The following is a 21279-nucleotide window of genomic DNA, read 5'->3' on the forward strand; positions in this document are numbered from 1 at the left end:
GGAAGAGTCTGACCCCAAGCCACGTGGGAAGCATGTTTCAGAGCCTTCCAAAAAAAAAAAAAAAGGAAAACAAACAACCAGGCAACACAAAATGTACACATCTATTAAACTATTAAAAAAAGGTAAAACTATACTGGGACTTGGCTGCTTTCATCAGAGGGAAACCCTTGACTTGAAGGTTAGTAGGTACAGAAAAACACTATTTGAACAAGAGCTGTTTTCTGCCCCTCACACGGCAGTGGTACTTTTCACCATGCAGAGGGATAAAATTATTGCCTCCCTCATTAGGTTTGAGACCAGCTATGAGCAAGCCTTGTGGAAGCAGCTGAAGGCCACCATCTCCAGCCAGCCAGCCCTTCTGCTACACCTCAGGAGATACTCAGGTGGGACAGGCTGGTGCTGCAGTCTGCCTCAATGAGTCACTGCGGAGAAGGATTTGGATTCTCTGCTCAAGCTGCCCTAAGAGCACATTTGAGGATAGTGAGCAGACTGAATCGCTGGAAGACAGAACACTTCCCACCCTTTCATGCTATGGGAAGCAGTAAAACCAGCGGGAAGGTCAGGGCTCATTTCCTCAATAAAAAAACATGGCTCTTGGCTTACCCTGCAGTATGCACATACTTCAAAGACACCGTTAACAGCCAGGTCTAGTAGGGAACAAGACAGCTAAAAAAGTTGGAAGAAACTGGACAGAACACTAGCAAGCTGACCAGTTTGTTTCACCTAAAAGACCTATGGAACAGACCACTGCCCAGCCTGGAAGGACAGAGCTTGCCCTCAACCAGCAGGGCACTGTGTTCAGAGTAGCAGAGCCCAGCTGCTGGGAAATGCCACCCGGAGCTCCCTCACTGCAGACCACAGTGCTTCCATGCTGCCAGGCAGCCCTTGCACTACAGCTGGTTGTACTGAAGCCACAGGACAAAACTTGGGCTTGCCTCCACTCCTACAGAATTTTTACTTGACTGTCTCCTACATGTTCCCAGCAGCTGCTTAGATCCTATTTCTTCCCTTTTTCTTTTCCAATCCCCCCCACCTCATTTCTTTGCCTGTTAATTCCAGATTAAAGCAATGTTGGAGAACTTTGGGAGGGGAGGAGGGGGACACAAGCTAGAGCAGACTCAAATAAAGACCAATGTTAAATATTACTTAATGTTTTCTTTTATTTAAAAGATCATTCACAAAATACCATATCCATAAATTTATTTTGTTATGAAGCAGAATGTGTTAAGTGTTTGGAATTTTTCTTTTTTTTTTTTTCCTTTTCATTTTTACATTTAAAAGTCAACTGTCTTGACTAGAGGTGAGTTTTTATATGGGAATTTGTTCTTAAAATCTTTTCCACATTGAAGATGTAAATAGGTCAATTATTGGTTTGGAATACAACCACACAAATGCATGTCTGTCTTAAATTAATTATTAGTGTTAGACAAATGGTTCTTATCTCAAAAGCAGATTAAGTGACAGGCAGAAGGAAGGAAAGAGTAGTTCTGTAAATTGCTGGGACTCTGACATTACAAAAGAAACTTCAGAGAAGGAATTCCCTACTAGCAGTGACGCTGGCAGTAAAGCAGCCATGCTTCCAAACTTCTTCTGGAAGTGCTCTCGTGTGCCGGCTGTTTTATCTGGGAGCTGTCAGCACTAGTGTTAGGGGCCCAAGTTTTTCCTTGCGCACTGGACATGTCTGCACTTCAGTGTTAGAGATCCAGGCTGTTTTTAAACATGAATGCTCTCCCCCTTAGCTCCAGCCTCCACCTCCCCTCCCTCCTCCCACACAGAACACTCCCAACACTGGTGAGAAACACTTCAAGTTCAGAGATGCAGCGGTTAGAGATGCTTTTCACCCAAACTTCTACAGGAAGAGAATCTATTTCATGACAGTTTCTAATCTGCCCATTTTCATGGTATTCTCAAAGCAGAGGTCTTAAAACTGTACACCACTGGGCAAAGAAAAACAGGGGGTAATGACAATTACATACTGCGTGGCAAAGTATATACTCCTTAAAGAAAAATAAAAAAGTCAATTTTATTTGTAGAAACTTCATTTAAAAATTTACCAAACATGTAAAACCCAAAGAAATGTAAGCAGAAAGAGCCAGTGAGCAGCTGTGCTCGGGCACATTTTTGCAGCACTAACCTTGAGCTCCGAGGTGTAGTATCATACCATTTTGAATTCTATCAGTCACCAGCAACAGGCTGCTGGGAGATGCTTTATCCGTACTGCTTCCACCTATCCACCAGGCTTGCCAGCCAACTTGACTCGTATCTATTAAATTGATACTTCCTGGTAACCTGTGTGAAAGGGCAGTTCCCCCCTTAGCTTTCTAAGGGGCTCTGCTGGATACAGTAAGTCATTAATTGTCCTAAATGGTATTTCACTACATGGTTAGAACTGAAAGTTACTCCGCTCAACTCATCTGGACTCTCCAGTTTTCCTCTTCAGAGCCACAGCAATACAGAACGAGACATGCAGGTCAGAAGAGGAGCACTGAGGAAGTAAAAGGAAACAATACAGGGTAATAACTAAGTCTAACCTGTGCTTCTAAAGTAAAACAAACCCAGAAAGGAGGAAGTGAAGCAGCACCTTTGTCCAGAGACCTCCACACCTGTGGAAGCAGCTACACTGCCTTATCTACTGGCAACTGTGCTGCTTGGAAGGAAACAGAAGAGGAAACTCAGCACAAAGCAGGCACTAGATACAGCAAAGCCAAGAACGTACTAAAAACCACTTGTTAACAGCTGACATGCATTCACAAGCTCTGTGTTTTCAGTTTCAAAGAGGACAAATGCCAGATGGCAGGAATGGTAAACTGCAGGGTTGACATTCCAGCAGAGCTAGTCACTCTGTACTGTCTTGCTTTTTCTCCCGCCTCCCCATTCCCTCTCAACCCCAAGCTCAGTCGTGCTCTTTTACTACTTCCTCTCGGGGCTTGGCTCCACCAAAGATAGCAGAATTTGGGTTGGCTACTTGATTGAGGGGAGTAGCAACTGTTCGAGGTTTGAGCTGAAGCCGGGGTCGCTGTGCTCTTTCCTCTGCAAGACAAAACAGTAAGGTTTTCAGACTTCTCTACCAAGGGCAAGCAGCTTTAGCCTGATGAAGAAACAACACGTGTCATTCAAGAAGACTGAATTACAGAAGAGAAAAGGGGTTTACCTTCTGTTGGCTCTCTGAAGTCCATGGAAGATCCACGAAGGGGAGGCCCATCTCGGAAACGACCAGTGCCACCACTTCCCATTGAGGCACCTGGTGGTCGTCGGTCTCCAGGGCGAGTGCCTCGACCCCGGCCTCCCAAGAAGTCATCATCTTTGAATCCTGAAGAAGGAAGATGGTGAATGTAAGGAGCACATTTCACAACGCTTTTATCTAGATTTATCTGGATGACTGGAAAACCTCGCAAGGCACAGCTGTCAGTCCAAGATGATGCACTGAGAGCCTTTGTCTGTAGACAGATTGCTTCACAGATCTAACGCATTCTGGAAGAGTCATACAGATTGCATTTGAAATCCAGTGCACTATGCCAAGTTCAGAACCTGCTTTATCCACCTAGAGGCTTGTTTCATACTCAGTCTTTGAAACCAGGTTACCAAGCACCATTAAAATATGAACTTCAGCTGCAACTTCAGATTGTTAACACCAGAAGCTGAATGACGAGGTAACACTGCAAGTACCCTGGGTTCTGCTGTGGACAGATCACACTGGCCGCAGCCTTAGCATGAAACCTGCAGGAGCAGAGCAAATGGGAAAAGAGCCAGGGAGTAATGAAACAATCCTTAAGAAGGCCTTTGAAAAATGGAGCAAAACCAAGGCTTTTCAACTATACTATAAAATGCCCAGGGATCTGCTTGACTAATGAAAGAGCTAAGAAAAAAAAAACACACAGCAGACTTTAAATGTGAAGCTGACTACATTTCTTCAATTTGCGTATCAAAAGCCACCAAGAACTACCTGTCACTGACCAACTTCCATTCTGCACCAGTGACCATCCTGGAATATCCCCCGACAGCACTCAATGGTAGGAAGATATTTCAGGCTAGCAGCATACTTAAGTGGAACATAGTTTTTTTAGAAGCTGCTTGGAAGGGAAAGATGTTTTATTCCCATCTGAGATTCTCCTTTCCAATTTAGCATTTGGCAGAGTTGCAGAACTGTCCTTTACTTCAGTGCCAAACAGCAATCTTTAAGACTTGATCCAGCGCAAGTCAACCTGAGAAGAAAAGCTTCTGTACCAAGTAAGACTTCAACGCTAAACTTCAGCACACAAATCACTCACCCAGCACCTAGCCAGCTGAAGTGTGCATCTGAAGAAGCTGCCAGTAAAGGTATAAGGCTGCGACACCAGAATGCTTAGCTACGAAGGCAGGTTAAGCACAGCATTGTAGCAAGCTTCCTCTCTCCAGCACCATGCTGAGTTCCATGCCAGCAGCTCATGGTTACCTCTCCTACTTTGTCCATTCCACTCATGCAGAGACCAGACACTGCACAGTTGCACTTGCCAACATCTCCCCATCAGAAAATGGACCAAACCCACAAGTTCAGAGGACAAAAGCAATTGAGTTATTATCACCCTGGACACTAATAACTGGAAACTGGAAGTCAAAAATAAACAATGGCTCCATCAGTACCTTCCACTCAGCAAGTTCAGTCATTCGCTGCAACTTGCATTACCAGAACAGACCTAACTTTTAGGAATGTTTTCTATTTAAAAGTGCTTTGGAACTAACACAACTTTGGAGATATCATTTGCTCCAGGAGTACACATTTCACATGGCATTACATTATCAACCTCTTGAGAGAGGTGAAAGCCTCTGCTTTGAGAGAATGCAGCACCAGTATCTGTTTTTCCACATGGCCTGTCTGTTTCTGCTACTATTGAAACATGTACTTGGGCTCATGTGTGAGAAATGCTGTGCTTGAAACCTAGACATCCCAGACTACATTCAGCCTAGTATTCTGATATTGAAGATCACTTCATAAAGCTTAAAATGAAGACCATTTCCTCTGTTACAAAGCAATTGAAGTTTCCCCTGAAGAATCCCACTGCAGCCACAGGATGTCCTAAGTTGGCATACAGTAGACTTGAGTCAAAACAGAAATGGGGACAAACGTAGCTGACATGAAAATGAGAACATTTGTGCCTTTTAGGCCGCCTATCTTATAAGTGTTAATACTGATACCAGAACCGAAGTCATCTCTGGAATCCCATCCACCTCCTCTGGATTCTCGGGAACCTCCTCCCATTCCTAGGAAAAAAGCCACAATTGTGTTCAGGTCTAAAGCTGTGGGAAAGACTGATAAGGGGACACCAAACCAAAGTCCAGTCCTTCCATATCCAAAGTCATGCTGCTGGAAAATCCCTTCATTCCAGTACCACCAAGTTCCATTGGATAGGAACGAAAGATCAGCTTTGTTAACCAAGAACGAGTGGTCAGAAAAGCTTCTCTAAACCAGACTGATGAAAAGCTCCAGTCAATGTAGTTCAAGTAAGTTCTGTAGCTACAGAAAAGCCTGTTCTTACACTGGAACATCAGACAATATATACAAAATACATATTCATACACTTGCGATTACTTTGATTACTCATTTTTACACACTAATAAAATAGTAGCAGATCAGACCATTGGGCTTATTATTGTCCTCTGCAAGAGACTGCACAGTGCTAGGGGGATTGGTCTCACTTCCAAGGTTAGCAGTGACACACACGCAGCTTTGGGACACGAAGCACATCTATTCCAGCAATTTCAGGAGCGGCAGCAACTACACTAGGTACGTACAAGTTTTCTTTCCACTACTGTCTTTGTGTTTTCTTGCGTGCCTTGCATGCATTAGTTAGCACCAGAAGTCATAACTCCAGCTGCTATATTTAAGAATCTATTTAGGAAAATGAAAGTCACCTCTGTCATCAGGCCCGCCACCTTTTCTGAAGCCAAAGCCACCTTTATCCTGTTTTCTGCCTTCTGCTATGTCCACTCGGAGTGATCGGTCACCCAAAAGCTGTTAAATAAAGATGAGAATCTCTTCAGAAATTGCCAGATGGGCTGCCAAGAAGCTTGAGACTTGTGCTTATTTTTCTCTTTCACAAATTAATTGGAAATGTACTTACTGCACCATCATATGTAAGAGCTTCCTTGAGTGACTCCACCTCATCAAACTCTACGTAACAAAATCCTGTAAGAAGAAACCCAGAAATTAATACCAGCACTTTAGAAAGCAACTGTAAAAAGCTTCTCTTCCTGTATATCTAAGTCTTCTCTTTCAACCACGAACTACAAATAAGTACAAGATGTACACTGCTCACAAACCAAACATCATTAAAGATGAATGCATTTACCTATGCTTATTAACAGTTGGGACAGAGCCTGCAATAGAGTTCTACATGGACAGAACACAAACGCTAAAAGGCTGATTAATTCCCTTTACAGTATGTTCCCACTGCAGATAAATTTGATCTACACCTTTAGACAGTTATTCAGATAAATATTGACATTTGTTACTAGCATCTTTAAATAAGAAGATGAGGTACCTGCTTGGCCAATGGTCTGATTTTCTGTCACTGCACCATTTAGTAAATTTGCTATTCCTTTGCTGAAATTCCTCAAACTGTATTCCCCCCAAAAAGTAACTTAAAAAGTAACTTAGGAAGTACTCCATTTCCCCTCAGTCATTTCCAATGGAAATATGATTTACATGCTCTAATTCAATTGTGTGAATAGCTCACTGAACTGCTTTTCCTTCCTACCTAACCTACTAAAGGAAAAGGCAAAGCAATGGGAGTCTGCTGAGCTACAGAAAGATTGCCTAAGTACTCAAAACCAAAGACCACTGATCTTGAGTGGCTCAGACTTCAGCTTTGTTACAATTCATAAAGACAAGGTTTGAGAGCCTCTTACAGCAGGGCAAATATTGACTTGATCAGACTGCATCTTGTGATGGAAGTAACAGTGAATCTCATTCAAATTAGATGTTTGTTGGTGAAAGACAACTTTGCATAAATCAACACTGAAGAACAAACAAACTGCACTTCAGAGCAGAGCAAATTCCCCATTAAAACAATTTTAGAAGTAGATGATTCTCTTACCAGTTAGCAACCTACAACTGAACCAACTCTGAACACTCACCTTTAAATTTGTCTGTTTCCTTGTCTCTGACTAGTCGTACACTCCTTACACTGAGATCCTTGAAGATGGCATCTATGTCTCCTTGAACAGTGTTGAAGGGTAGGTTTCCCACATACGCTGTGAAAGGGGGTTCTGTTGGCAGCTCTTTCTGTTTGCGGGCACCAAGGCCACCACCACGAGACCTGTTGGAAAAGAAGTCCATTTCTGGAACCTGACTCCCCATAATACAGTACGCAGCACTGCCCAGGTGCTAGTGGATTTATCAGAAGTGGATCTCTTCCCCCTGCTTCAGTCAGCTTCCACAACTCCTGGTAGCATCCCTTTACCTGCATCTGCCACCTCCACTACTGACCAACTCCTTTTTAGCATGACCTGATCAGTACTTCAGTGGGAGAACAATTGAACAATATCCTTAGCTATCTTACAGATAGAGTCAGTAATGAACTGATGAATGAACTTCTTCCTTGTTTCAGAAGACATTAAGGAAATCTCAAACTAAGGTCATCTGCACTGTTCCCTACTCAACACAACGCATCCCAGAACAGATTTCAAGAATTTATTGCAGTAAGGAAATGCCTGCATGACACAGGCATATCCCAAAGTTTATGTGGAACTAATGCTTTTAGCTAAATAGTATAACATCAACTCCACAGTCACCTTCATTTGCTTAAGAGACATCCTCCATCTCTGAAAAGTTACTGCTGTAACCAGCTGTCAGATATCTGAAGGGCACCTGGACTGTAATACTTGGAACACAGGCTAACCAGCTTAGTTGAACAGGACATTCTAAAGGCAGAAAAGCAATTTAAATGATATTTGGGTACTTCTTCCTTTTGGGCTCATCAGAAGAAAACTAGGCTGCTTTTTCCTATTCTTCCCCTCAGTTAAGGCTATCAGCACTGGTTGCTGAGGAACTAGAAAATTACCAGCTCCGTTCTTCACTGTATTAATCCAACACATCTGCATGTTGATTTCCCATGGAGCCTACACTTCTCAAGCTAACCTTGATCTCCGTTACAGAGAGCAGTCACTGTGGACACGAGGCCCTTAACTTACAGCTCCCGGACTTGCTGGCTACAGGATGCCCCCATCACTGGTTCAATGCCCCTTGCTCTGCCTAGGCAACTTTTGCTGCATCTGAGAAGCCTACCTACAGCTCTGCCATGTTCTCTTCTTCAGTGCCTTCCTTTTACTGGATTTTGTTCATGTCTGCTCCCTTTACAAGAGGCTCCCTGAACATTTGAAAGCGCAAAGGAACTCCAAGTGTGCCATCCAGGGTTTGCCTGGTGACGAGAACTAACTGGATTTCTGCAGAGGTTCAAATACCTTCATTATCTTGTATTATTCTGGCTAGTTGCATGCAGCAAGAAGGTCCACAGTACTTGTCCACCTTTTTTTCCCCTCTTCATTCCAGAATAAATATTTTATTGCGAACAAATGACATAATGCAGAAATCTTGGATAAGACTCCTTAACTCTTTCTAGGTAAGCCTGCCACTTGTGCCTATTCATGGTACCAGCGCAGGAGTTTCACCAACAGTATCAACATGCTGCTGCACAAACCCAAGTAACTACCTCAGTACATTTAATTAGTGCCCAGCCAGGTTCATATTTTAGCATTTCTGACAATATTCCACGTCTGCCTTTGTCTCAATAAAGAATCAGAGTCAAAACAGGTTCAAGACCAGAAGCTGCTATAGCTGGGTGCTCTGCATGAAGGGCAGAACTCTGAAACATGTCAAATCAGTTCCATGCCTTCATCCTTCATTCTCATTGAGGTTTTTACAAAAACCCTTAAAATACTACACTTAACTTGCAGCTCAAAACCTTCATTTTTATGTCCAATAGTAACATCAACATTGCTTAGGATGAGTTTAAAAGAGCATTCCCTCCTTTTGTGCACTCTCACCATGTTTCCTTGTCTGCCCATCAGCCGGCTCTGTGCACTAATTCATCTGAGCACTCCCCTTACAGATGAATTCACCGTATCAACAAGGTGATCAGCTGCAAAAGGCACTTGTGCCAGCACAGGAAGGAGAACACAAGCCAGGGCTCCAACTGCAGCTTTCAACAGCAGCCTCACTTAGATGAATCGAGCTGCCTCTGAAACCACACCCTGAAGTTTGCAATCCCCCAAAGAAACTCGGTGCTGCAAACAAGCCATGTTTCTACCATAACACGCCAGGATTTGGGGGGAGGGAAGTTGTGTGTAAATCCATGTCCCGTTATGCAATTCCTATGGATATTTTTCTGAAGTGACGTATTCTTTTTGAAGATCTTCCACTAAAGCCTCGGTTATCAAATAGCTATGGACTTGGTCTTTCAGTCTTCACCTGAAGAACAGGAAGGGTCACAAACCAGGTTCCAAACTAAGCTTCCTGCAGGCTTCAAGTACAGCAGGACAAGGAGTTTTGCAACACCAAAAGACGCTGTTCCTACACCTTGCTACATTTTTTTCCAACATTGAAATGGTGAAATAAAAAGTAAGACTGACTTCAGGATCCAAGATTCAAACAAGATGCATAATTCATAATAAAACAGGACAAGCATCAATATAATTAAGAACAGCCCTGAACTGAGTGACCTGGGTCACACCAAAGCATTAGATGTGTATCTGCATTTCCCACCCAGTGCAACTTTCACTGAGACACACCTAGGTAATAATTATGTCATCTTAGCAGGGGAATCAAACACCTTTTTTTTTTTTTCCTCCATGAAATGAAAGCAGAAAGTTGAAGAAAGCTTGCTTCTAGCAGAGGCCAGAGGCAGCATCCCTATAATTAGGTTTACTTTTTGGTGGACTGAGTTGGGTGACATCATAAGGCCACGCTGGGGTGAAAGAGCACCCAAACTATTATTTTGAAGCTACTTTTAGGAAGTTTAGCTGTTCAGAACACAGTCTGTCAAATATTCTGAGTCAGGAATATTTTGGAAAGCTGTCATTTGAGTTTAATAGCCTTTCACAAAGGATCAAAACAATAGTTCTGGATTTATCTTTTTGCTCAGCAAACACACAACAGCGTAATCGGATTGCAGCTTCAGTATTTCACCAGAGACACCATCAGACTCAGCAAGACAAGATTCATCAGGAGTCTCCAGACCACCACACTAAGCAAACACAGAATTTATTCGGGCAACCCAGTACATCCCTACAGTAAGTGCTACGTGTCTTCAGCAAGAAGCTTGCTTGAGCCTAAGAATTAAGAGGTATTTATTAGTAGTAAATGGGTAGGAAACAGGATCCAAAAGCATAAATGCTAGCTCTCCATTTCCACTTACTGTATCATGATTCATGGGATGAATCTTAACCTTTGATTAAGGTGTCCCTCATGGGTAACCTGGTACAAAGACCACGCCTAACCAAACAGCCTACCAGCAGGCCAGGAGTGATAAACGCAGTCTCCTTCAACCCTGAGAGGCTCTACAGATGCTCAGTGTTCCAGCTAGGCCACAGCATGACCAAGAATGGATTTTGGTGTCAAATTCTGGGCTCCAACACACCAACCAGAAAGCTTTTATAGTATGCTTTTGTTATTAATGTCAACAGCATGTTTTCCCTCTGGAATAAGTTGACTCGCACATCAGTGTCATGCTTCAACTTGTAATCAGTTCACTGCCAGACATCTCAAGTACAGCAAAATCCCATCTCAAACCAGTCATCCTCCATTGCCCTCCTGTGTCATTTTGAGAGGAGAACAAGGCAGTTGTCTTAGCTACATTAGAGCTCATCAGGAGCCACTGTTTCCTATCTGCCTCACTGCAATCTCATGATAATGCTCCACAGAGGGCAGCTCTGACAAACTACATCTCTACTGAGTTTACACTATTCCTGCAGTCCTAGAGCACCTAAAAATGAGCAGGAGTCTCCCTAAGATAACAAAAGATTTTTTAATCAGAACCTTCAAGAAGTCACATTTTTGCTACACGCAAGACTGCACAAAGCTCAGGACCTGTAGCACCCAAACTACAGAATTACCTCCTAGTTACTTACCAGAAACATCTGCAGAAGCATCTACTAAGCAGTTCACCTTTAGTTCACCAAAGCAAGTATCTGAGCCTTGCCTGAGAGCAAGTTTAAGTACTCTATTAAAGAAATCTGAATATGAAAGTAACACTTCAACTTTTGTTTTGCTACTTTACAGTAACATCTGAATTATGAGTGTCAAGTGCCACCTCAGGCAGTTGTCAATGTATCTATTAAGAATTTAAGAAGTGGCAAAACTAGGAATAGCCATCCCCTCTGTTTGCTCTGGGACATCTCCTCTTTAGACAAAGGATGTTTATGCACAAAAACTAGTTTACAGAGCCTAAGTGCCAGAGATTTGCTGAATGCAAGGCAACTCACTCCTGCTAGAGCCTCAGCACCACCACCTCCCTGCTACCTGGGCAGCCTGGAAATGAAACCTGTTTACTCCTCTGACCACAGCAGAGGAGAACTGTTGATTAGGAAACATCTTGGAAGACTAAATGACAAAAACAGCATACTCGTTAACATTTGCTTGCAAATAGTTTATTTCACAGTTTTATACCTGGTGTTTTAATTTAGAGCAAACTTGTACAGCATCAACCTTCAAAAAAGTTAACTACTTGTGTCTTCCTAACACGGTTTAACGCAAACTCTGTAGTTGGTGGTCACTGCTTTCGCAGCCCACTCCCCCCAAACACGTGCGGTCTCCAGAGCCGAGCCAGGCCCCACGGATCCGAGGGCTGGAGCCAGCACCGGGAGCCAGGATAAGGCAAGAGAGGCCGGCAGCTCCCGGCTCTCCCCGAGCGGAGGCACCGCAGAGCCCTCCCATTTCCTCCCCGCCGCAGGCACCACAACGCCGCCTGCTCTCGGGGCCGCCGCGGCTCCCTCCCCTCTCCGCCGTGCCGAGCTCGTCCCGCCCGCACCGGGGCTTCGAGCCCTCCACGGGCAGCTCCCTCCTCCCGCCGTGTCCCTGCTGCAGCTCCTCACGGCCTTACCTTGGCTCCGGCCCAGCACCTCCCTAAATCCCCCCCCCCCGCTCCCTCCCCTCGCCTCCGGGCCGGCGGGAGCACAGCGACACCCTCCGCCTCCCGCCCCTTCCCGGCTCTCCCCAGCCACCAAGCCCCAAATCTGCTGCGGAGCGAAGCGAGGAGGGGGGGGCGAGCTGCCCTTACCCCCTCCCAGACCACCGCAGCCACCTCCCCGCGCCTCCACAAAGCCGAGAGGCGGGAGGCGAGGGGCCAGCAGGCTGCCGGAGGCGGCGCCCCCCTCCCGTCCCTCCCTCCCCCTCCCCTTTTACCCCCCCATCCCATCCCCACAGGGCCGAGGCCCGGCCGCGCCCCCTCCTCGCCAGGCCCAGCGGGGGGGGGGGGGCAGGCCCAGAGCGTGCATGTTGGGGGGGGGGTCGCCCCTCCCTATCTCCCTCCCCGCTCCCTCCGGGAGGATCCCCGGTCGTTCCCCAGCCTCCCCGGGCTCACCCCCGGCCGCCGCCGAAGCTGCTGTAGGCCCGATCGTCGTAAGGATCGAAATCCGCCATCGCCACCTCAGCCTCCTCCCCGGGCGAGCGTGACAGGACCGCGCCCGCAGGACCCCGCGCCGCTTATATACGGCGGGGCCCCGGCCGGGGCTGCCCGTCGCGGTGCCTGTCTCCAGCTCCCACCCCCCCCTCCTCTCCTCGCACCTCCAGCGGGGCTGCCCGCGCCGCTGCCTGTCGGGAAGTCGCCGTCACAGGCGGGCGCGGAGCGCGGGCCCCGCCGCCTTTGTGCCGTGCGGGCACCTCCGCGCTGAGGGGCGGCCCCGGGGACGGGGCGGGACGGGACGGGGGGCCCGGAGTGTGGGGCAGGAGCCCCGCCGAGCCGGGAGGGAAGGAGGGAGCCGCGTGAGGGGAGAACCAGCAGGGAGCCCCTGCGCTTTGCGGCGTGTGCTCTCTCAGTGCTCGTCAAAAATACAAATACAAATAAAAATGATAGTTAAATAAGAATAAAAATTGTCATTAAAATAAAGGAGTTCGTGAGGAGTTCTTGCTTGCACGTGTCTGGAAGCATTCACCAGCTTTCCCCCACCCCGTTCCCTCGACCTCCGCCGCTTCCCAAGCGCCCGCACCGCCCTCGGAGCAGCCCCGCGGCTCGCTGAGGGGCTGCGGGGGAGAAGCGGGGCCGGCCGCGGGGGTTTAACCGCGGGTGTGCCCCCTCACGGCGCCCCGATCCCCCCCGGGGGCTCGGGAGGGACGGGCGGGGACGGGAAGATGGCGCTGAGGGGGGCTCGGGGCTGGGGGGGGGGGAGCGGCGGCGGCCGGGTGCGGGGACAACCCCGGTGCGGGGACAACCCCCGCGTGGGGACAGACCCCGCGTGGGGACACCCCCGGTGCGGGGCCAGGCTCGGTGCGGGGCCAGCTCCGTCCCCGCTGCCCCGGAAGAGGAGGAGCGGGCAGGGAGCGGCGGTGGTGGCGGCCCCACGTGTGGTAGCGGCATGGCGGAGCGGGCGGGTGGCGGCGGCGGGGGGGGTGTCGCGGACCCCCGCGGGGTGCTGCGGCAGGGCCGAGCCTTCCTCGATCTCTTCTGGGACATCGCCAAACCCGAGCAGGAGGTGCGGCTGGCGGCCACCGAGAACCTCCTGCGGCACCTGAGGGATGGCGGAAAGGTGAGGGGGGGACCGGGAGGGATGGATGGAGGGGGGCAGGCGCGGCCGGGTCCCGCGGGGTGCTCGGCGCCTCCCCAAAAACGCCTGGGTTTGTGTTTCAGGACGAAGAGATGCAGTACGCCCTCAAACGCCTGGTGGAAGGGCTGGGAGCCACCCGCGAGGCCGCCCGGCCGGGCTTCAGCTTGGCCCTGGCGCAGGTCAGTGCTGGGGCCGCTGCTGCCCCCCATGTGGGGGTCGCGAGGGGTTCGGTCGTGCCTCAGGAGCAGCCTTCACCAGTGAAATATGGCCAAGTTTTTGCACGTGCTGCGTTTAGAACTGTCTGGGCTTCTTAAAATTAACTTCCTTCTGATTTTGGTTGCATTTCGTGGGAGATCTGAAAAGGCAACCCTTTACTACACACTTCAGGATACTTTCTTGATGCTGTTTGAGTCTATAACATAACATTTAGTTGCAGACATTGAGTTTATGCACATAACTTTATGTGTCATTGCCATGGATGTGACCCCATCTCGCCTAACAAGCTGATAATACACAGGAGCCTGTGCTCTTCCCGCTTGGGTCAGGGCCTTGCCCATGCTGAAAAGTCTCATTGCTTTTCTACAGGGTCATATAGTTGCAGCAGGATGCTCTCTTTATTGATCCTGCTATGCCATGTAAAGGAAAAAAAAAAAAAAGGAATACCAGCAGATATATTTATGTCTGCACTAGTTGTAATTCTGACACGTATTTTACTGATCTAATTGTGCTCCATTATTGCCCGCAGCAGCACATCTAGTGTTCAGGTCTGTTTTGGCTGAGCTTATTAATACTTTATAGAATGAACAAACTGCAAACTGAGCTGTCTCATCCATCTCCTCAGGTGTTGCAGGCTTTTGAGGAAATTCCAGTATTTAGTGTCCTGGAACAGATAAAAGAAAAACACAATCTTGAAAAAGTGAAGAAGGTGAGTCAGCGCGTAGCATCATTGAACAGCAAGTTTAACTTTCTCTGTTCTCTGACAGTTTGGAGCCTGGATACTGTAACTTTGGGGTTCTTACTGAGAGAAACGAGTACAATGAAATAACTGAAATATTTCTGAAAACTGGAAGTTGATGATACTCTTGTCTGTCCATGTTTTATCTGAGATTTGTGTGTTGGAGAGAAAATCTAGGACAGTAGCTCTTAAACATAGTATGGGCTGTTTTTTTTTAACTCTCTGTCAGAGTTGTAGTTGAATGTAAGCTCTAACATCTCAGTGGGGTGGATTTTTACTCCAATATTTTTTTTCTTTTTCAGAAACTTGTGAGAAATGCAGCTTTTGGAAACTTTTTTGGAGTTATAGCTCTATTTCAATCTGGCCGGCTTGTTAAGGTAACACTGCTGTTACGTTGCTTGTGAGTAGGGGTTCTCAGGCTGGCTGAAGTAGAGAGAGGATGTGGAAAGAAAGACTGGGCCATTGGCTAGTGGATGAGATGGGACTTGGAGCATCAATTCCAATTAATTTCTTTTGCATTATCCGTACAGTTTTTGTATCTTCTAAACATCAATTCCTGACTAGAAAGTAGAAACTGTGTCAGATGGTACCAAAAGTCTCACTACGTCTTATGCAAGGAAGGCATCTGTAGTCACATACAGCCAGAAAATACTGTTGGGAAAAGTTGCACATCAGGAAGCAATTGTTTTCTTATTCGAAGTAGACACGAGGGTCTCAGTAGTGGATTATTTAAGCTTTCTGTTTAACCTCTAATGTATGTCTCCTATTTTTGACGTACTTTTCCTTTCTAGGACCAGAAAGCTCTGCTGGAGAGTATCCAGCTTCTCCAGCAGTTGACACAATACCAAGCACACCTCAAAGATCTCCCTAGCAAAACTATTGTGGACATCCTGTCGGAGGTATAGCCACAGCATGTGGTGGATAGGAGGGAGGACTTCGCTTTGGGGACTGCTTTTCCATTGGTTTGTTCATAGTTAAAAGTCAAAGGGGAGTTATGGAAGAGTAAGTTTAAACTGCAGGACCTATTTTCTAAGTTATCTGTGGGCAGATGCTTTTTTTTTTCTGAGAAGGATGCTCTGGTTTACCTTAGTCTGTCTACTCCTGATGTTAGGTTTAAATGTATTTTGAATCTAATCTTTCAGAAAATCCAAATGTAAGCCGTTTTGACTCTTTCCATATTTTATTGATGAAAACATTGGATCTGGTGCCCTCTAAAACCATTCAACACAGTTGTTTACCAACAAATCATACTGAAATAAGTAACTTTTAATGGAAATATAATTAAAAGCTAATCCGAGAGTGTTTACTCCTCTCTGAGCTGCACAGCAGTACAGACAGGAACAGGCAGATGGCAAGAGAACAATTTCAGCTGGAGTTGACCAGAACTGCTGTTTGATGACAACATATTGTCCTGCTCCCTGTGGTTAAGCACCTGGGGACTGGATAGTAATACTGGATAAAAATTTGTTCATGATTTTTGGTTGCACCATAAAAGCTGTTTCTAAAGTTTCTGGAACACTCAGGCTTTTAGTAAGATGCCCTACAATACAGATATTTTCATGTACTGCACAGCAGGTTGGTAAAATGCCCTCAGATGTTTCTCACATGCTCTCTTATCTTCATTCTGACCTAGGTTCCTGAATCCATATTTGAGGAGGTCCTGTTTGGTATCCTGCAAGCTGACTTCACTTCAGCTTTCCAGTCTCCAGAGAACCTCCACCTTTTACTTGTGGGCATACAGAAATTCCCTGGTGTTCTGAAACCTAAAAAGCTGAAGAAGCTGTTTGGATCACCTACTATTGTAAACGAGGAAAATATTCCCAAGTAAGTTGTTAAAATTAAGACTATCAAATACAATATTATTGGTTTATTGGATAGCAGTGAGAAAAGTAACGCTTTCCTTCTGCCTGCATTTGCTACTGCAGGTGCTATTAAGGGGTAGGCACTAACTGCTCTGCCGTTTACTAAATTATAGCTCTGCCTGCAGTGCTCTGTAAGTGTCCTGCATTCTTCAGTGGGATGAATTTGGCCTTCAGCAATCCCCTTCCAGGCCCATTCTCTCACATCGTATGCTTTCTTCTTCTAGACTTGTAGAGCTTCTGCAAAGTGCTGCCAAGTCAGAGAAGAAGGACAAGAAATTGCCCAGTGTAGGGCTTGCTTTGCTCGAAGTTTCATTAAAGGAAGGTGCCTTTGAACTGTTCTGGAAAGAAGCTGTGGAGAACGGGCTATTCAAGGAGAAATCAGGACCTGTGAGGTTTGTTTTAACATACACTTTTTTTTTTCTTTTTTTTTTTTTTCTTTTTTCCCTATTATTCTTCTGTTTCTTGCTTCTGTTTCTTGTATCTTTCTGTTTCTGTGGTAGGACTGAACTTATGGTTTCTTGTAAACAACATGAGAACATTTGATTATTTAGGTATTCATGAGAAACTTTATAGGAAGCCTAAATCCACAAGTTACCAGTAAGTTTTCTGTTGGAATTACGATGTGTAACAAATTTGGGCTTAAATTTACCAAGGACAGCACATGACAGTGATACCCCTGTCAGGCATAAAGTTGTCTTCAATCAGTAGTGTGCTCCTACAAGACTTGTCAGAGGAAATGTACCATTCCGTTCTGTAAGTGTCTGAGAGAGTGGCTGTTTTGTTGTCATGGCTTAAAGACAACTTCTGTGTAGATAAACCAAGGTTGTGAAATTTGTATCTAATACTGCTAGATTTGTGCTTTGTAGGATGGGCTCCATTAAAACACCTAGATATTATTGGGCTCCTTTGGTTTGGGTGCTGACATGGTCTGTGTTTTAGAAGGATATGGCTGGGGCTGAAATCATAACAGTATCTATTTCAGCTCCTTTTCCAAGTCTAACACTAGATCTTTGTAGGATTATTTAAACTGTCTGTGGAGACTCATGCTGTACAAACACACTGCAAAATCCTGAACGTGAGTGTGAGCATTTTGAGGGAGCATAATTTCATTTTTTGGACCGTAGCATGACGGTCTGTGGCCAGGTTTAATCTTTATTAGATCAAGAGTTTGAAAGTCAGAGGTGCACTTAGTTATTTTCTTAACATATTATATGAATATCACAGTGAAGGGAAAACGTTTTTCCAAGTTTAAACCTTGTCTTAGTTGGCTTGAATTGGGTAAGTCTGAAAATAACCTTTGTGTGCTCAAAAGTGTTTCCTTTTTAGCCTGTTTTTCTGCAGAAGTGTCTGCAGAATGTCTGCCTAGTAATTCTTAAGCCCATTAGGCAATTTTGATCAAATTTGACAGCAAGTTTCACAAACAAGTAAGTTTTTAGGCCTGTGGAAATAAACACGTAGAGAGAAGAGATCCAGCAAGTGCATTGAGGAAGGGGCTGCTGGTGTGGACTGATCTATTTCTGGGCAGCAGAGGACCTGCTTTGGACAAAGATCTGAACAGCTGTGCTAGCCAGAAGGAAAATTTTCAGCAGTATGATTTTTGAACACCAGATCCATGTAGAAAGTATGTGTTTTTGACTTCTGTCTTCTTGTGTACTCCACATAGCCTGCGTCACCACTTCTTCTCTGTCTTATCTTTCTTTGTGGCTTTACGGCTGTGGCTCTACTTGAGAAAATGTTAATGTTCTTTGTTTCTGTTCAGTTACATGTGCTACCGGTTGCTGGGGAGCGCTCTGCCCTTGTTGTCTCTGGATCAGCTACAGATGGTTCTCAAAGGGAAGGTGATGCAGCTCTACGGAGAACATGTGGTAACAAGTCAGGTAGGTCCTTTGAAAGTACTTGTGCTCAGGCCTAAAGCCCCTGTTCTGAGCAGAACCTCCCCCCAGTCCCTGTCCACCTTTCCTGTTACACGTCTTCCTGTATTAAAAATAAGTTTATGTGATTTAGACCTTGGACTAAATTTAGCCCTTACTAAAGGTAGGGTTATTGTGTGACTGCTGGTTGCAGTGGCTTTTATAAGACTGCTTTTGATTGTTATTGTCTATTTGTGTATTACTATTCAGACTTATTTTAAGGAGTTTGAAACTGTTCAGCACTGAGCCCCCTGCTTCCATTGGTGCTGCCGAGAAAGCTCTTGCCGTGGGGGAAGCAGAGGAAGGGCAGCCCTCAGCATATTGACAACGTCATGTGTCATCCTTTGACAGGCCTTTTGATTTTGCATGTCCAGAAGCTCCTTTTTGTCTGTCATTGTGCTGGGTGTTGCATGAACATTTGAAAGCAAAGACAAAAAGGGACGACTCATGCTTTTGTGTATTTTAGTACTTGCTTCAATATGCACATCTCAGTGCAATATGGGAGCTGGATTTTGGAAGTCCTCTGCCTTCCCTCCTGCAAAGCAAGCAAGCAAAAAAAAAACCTGCAACAAGGGGAGGAAAAATGAAAGAATACCAATAAAAATGGGCTTTGGCTTGTCTTTTCATGATGTTCTAGTCCTAAATATTCTGATGTAGGCCCCAAAATCATTGTCTTCTCTTGGGAGGGACAGGACTTTGTAGTCTTTCAATTCTAGTACCAAAGCAGAAATGGATGTGCACTTTTGCTCTGAAAATAATGATTATCATGGTGCCCCTGGATATGAAGTTACTTTTGCCAGGGTTTATCCACTGGCTTGCTTGTTTTCCTGTATCTTGCTTCTTTTTGTGTTCCACAGTGAACTAGGCTGTGTTCTTCCATGTGCATCAAAAGATTTGCTAATTTAATTCCTGTCTGAAGTGTGCAAATCACTGAACGCAATGTCTGTCTCACAAAAGAAAAGCCTAGTATTGTTGATGAAGAAGTAGAAAAGGTCTTAGTTTGATTTTCTTTGCTGTTGATTTTATTTAGTTTTGTTTTCTTCCTTGATACAGGTTGTTTTTGGAAAGCAAATGCTATAATCTTATACTTTCTTAGGGGATTCAGGTTGTTCTTGGAGATGAAACTAGACAAAGCTTGAGTCTGATATTGACTGACAGTTATCTTACTGGATCTATTTTTTTGTTTAAACAAGCAAGCAAATGTACTTGATTTGCTTTTGTTGGGAAATGATTGATGAATCCCCCGTTGTGAGTTACTAGCCTGTTTATGGCAGAATCTTCCGGAGTTTTTCTCCCAGCTTTCATACACATGTATGGAGTTTTAAATACAGGACCTTGTGAAGTTGTGTTTTGTGTGAAATGGCTTGCTGGAGGATTTATTTTATGGTTGGATGGATTTGTAGTTAATTGGAAATCTATAAACTCTTTATTTTAAGACCATAATTCCCTACACATTCATTACCGTTCCTGTTCCTGCTAGGTTGCTATTTTGCTTATGACATGGTGATACCAGATAAGCTGTTTTATTGATTTACAAAAGTTTCATTTTTTGGAGTGAAGCCACAGCCTGCCCTCTTCGAGGTTTCACCAGTTAAAGTTCTGCTTTTTCAGAACAAATGAGTGGGAATGAACACTGTAGGCTGTGAAAAGACGTGATGAAATGAGATGTGTGGTGAGGTGAGATGTGTCCTGGTCTGCGTGCTGTTGGACAATGTTCCAAGGGCCAAGAGTCTGCCAGCTGCACACCTTGCAGACCAGTGACAGCACTTAGGATAGGCCTTAGCACAAAAGAGCAACACTTCAGGACATGTTTTTAGGGTTAAACATGTCAACTCCTCCTCCTTTCAGAATGCCTCAACACTTCAGAGACACCAGGGAGAGAAGGTGGGATTTGTTCTGTGCACTGTAGGTCAGGAGGATCCAGGGCTGCTAGAGGAGACCAGAAATAATGTGGGGGAATTTCTGAATCAAGGGAAGGTGTGAGGCAGATGGTGTGAGTAACATCCTGAGCTCATCCCCATAAAAAGAATCAGCCTAAGAGCTTCGCTGCACTGGCCAGCACGTGGTCCAGCCTGCTCAAGCTTGACTGGTTGGGAAAGCCCAAATTGAAGGGTTGAGGTACGTGCCAGGATTGTGTGGTTGCTTACAGTGGTTCCTCTTACGTGAGGAAGACCAGAAGGTGAAATAGGTGACTTTTCTGATCCCGCCTAATTGTATGACAAATATTCAGGCACGTGACTTTAATTTCCTTATGGCAGTCAAATCTGGACAGTGGTTTGTGCTCATAAAGATACTCAGACTCAGTGTAAGGTTCTTAACCTACTCGTTTGACTCTTTTTTTCAGCTTCCAGACCGATTTAAATTTGCTCCAGAGATGGAAGCATACGTAGATGCATTTCTGAACAGCTGTGATGATCCGGAGAGGCAGCTAGCAGTAATGATCGGCTTCTCTACTCTCACAAATCAAGGCTATCCAGTGGTGCCCAGCATTTGGAGGGTAGTCAGACACCTGCAGCCAGTGGCGTTGCAGAAATACATTGATTGGCTCAAAGACATGTTCCTCAGGCCAGACTTGAGCTGTTGTTTAGATTTCTCAACTAGCCGTCAGAAGCAGAACCCAGAAAATGTGAACAAGTGAGTATGTTGGTGATGCACCTTCTTTTTTTCCTTTCTGTTTGTGGTTGGAGTAGCTACCTGTGTGAAGTCAGGGTCGGACAGCCAGAGTTTGCTGGCTCCCTTGCCATGAGCTGACAATTGTTTCCTGTTCCGTTTCCTCTGTCCCAGAAGGTTTAGGCCCAACATCTGACTCTTTTGCTGG

General features: G+C 45.5%; 2 protein-coding genes across 3 annotated transcripts in view; one reads left to right on the forward strand and one right to left on the reverse strand.

The window, feature by feature from the left end:
* Positions 1-1140: 1140 nt before the first annotated feature.
* EIF4H (eukaryotic translation initiation factor 4H) lies at positions 1141-12663 on the reverse strand. 2 transcript variants are annotated; one of them, XM_032200784.1, is made up of 7 exons: positions 12555-12663; positions 7114-7295; positions 6099-6163; positions 5890-5989; positions 5173-5238; positions 3152-3310; positions 1141-3030 (listed from the first exon to the last, which is right to left on the reverse strand). In XM_032200784.1, exons 1-7 carry the CDS (start codon positions 12611-12613, stop codon positions 2894-2896), a joined length of 768 nt encoding a protein of 255 aa, XP_032056675.1. In that variant the 5' UTR covers positions 12614-12663; the 3' UTR covers positions 1141-2893. The 2 variants fall into 2 exon arrangements, with proteins under 2 accessions (XP_032056675.1, XP_032056676.1); XM_032200785.1 differs by lacking the exon at positions 5173-5238 and having other exon boundaries at positions 12555-12662.
* Positions 12664-13545: 882 nt separating this feature from the next.
* Positions 13546-21279, forward strand: part of MYBBP1A (MYB binding protein 1a) — a 59620-nt gene continuing 51886 nt past the window's right edge. Inside the window, exons 1-9 of the mRNA XM_032201134.1 lie at positions 13546-13716; positions 13818-13913; positions 14576-14659; positions 14992-15066; positions 15481-15588; positions 16323-16513; positions 16776-16943; positions 18311-18428; positions 20806-21095. Coding sequence (XP_032057025.1) covers positions 13546-13716; positions 13818-13913; positions 14576-14659; positions 14992-15066; positions 15481-15588; positions 16323-16513; positions 16776-16943; positions 18311-18428; positions 20806-21095 — 1301 coding nt within the window. The remainder of the gene's footprint in view (positions 13717-13817; positions 13914-14575; positions 14660-14991; positions 15067-15480; positions 15589-16322; positions 16514-16775; positions 16944-18310; positions 18429-20805; positions 21096-21279) is intronic.

The sequence above is a fragment of the Aythya fuligula genome, chromosome 20 (genome assembly GCF_009819795.1).
Source record: "Aythya fuligula isolate bAytFul2 chromosome 20, bAytFul2.pri, whole genome shotgun sequence".
In the NCBI taxonomy this organism is placed as follows: domain Eukaryota; kingdom Metazoa; phylum Chordata; class Aves; order Anseriformes; family Anatidae; genus Aythya; species Aythya fuligula.

Coding starts and splice junctions, on each gene's coding strand:
- EIF4H (XM_032200784.1), bottom strand. CDS start 12,613: ATGGCGGATTTCGATCCTTACGACGATCGGGCCTACAGCAGCTTCGGC. Junction 7,296..12,554: donor AGCTTCGGCGGCGGCCGGGG/GTGAGCCCGGGG, acceptor CTTTTCCAACAG/GTCTCGTGGTGGTGGCCTTG. Junction 5,990..6,098: donor CTCTTACATATGATGGTGCA/GTAAGTACATTT, acceptor TTTATTTAACAG/CTTTTGGGTGACCGATCACT.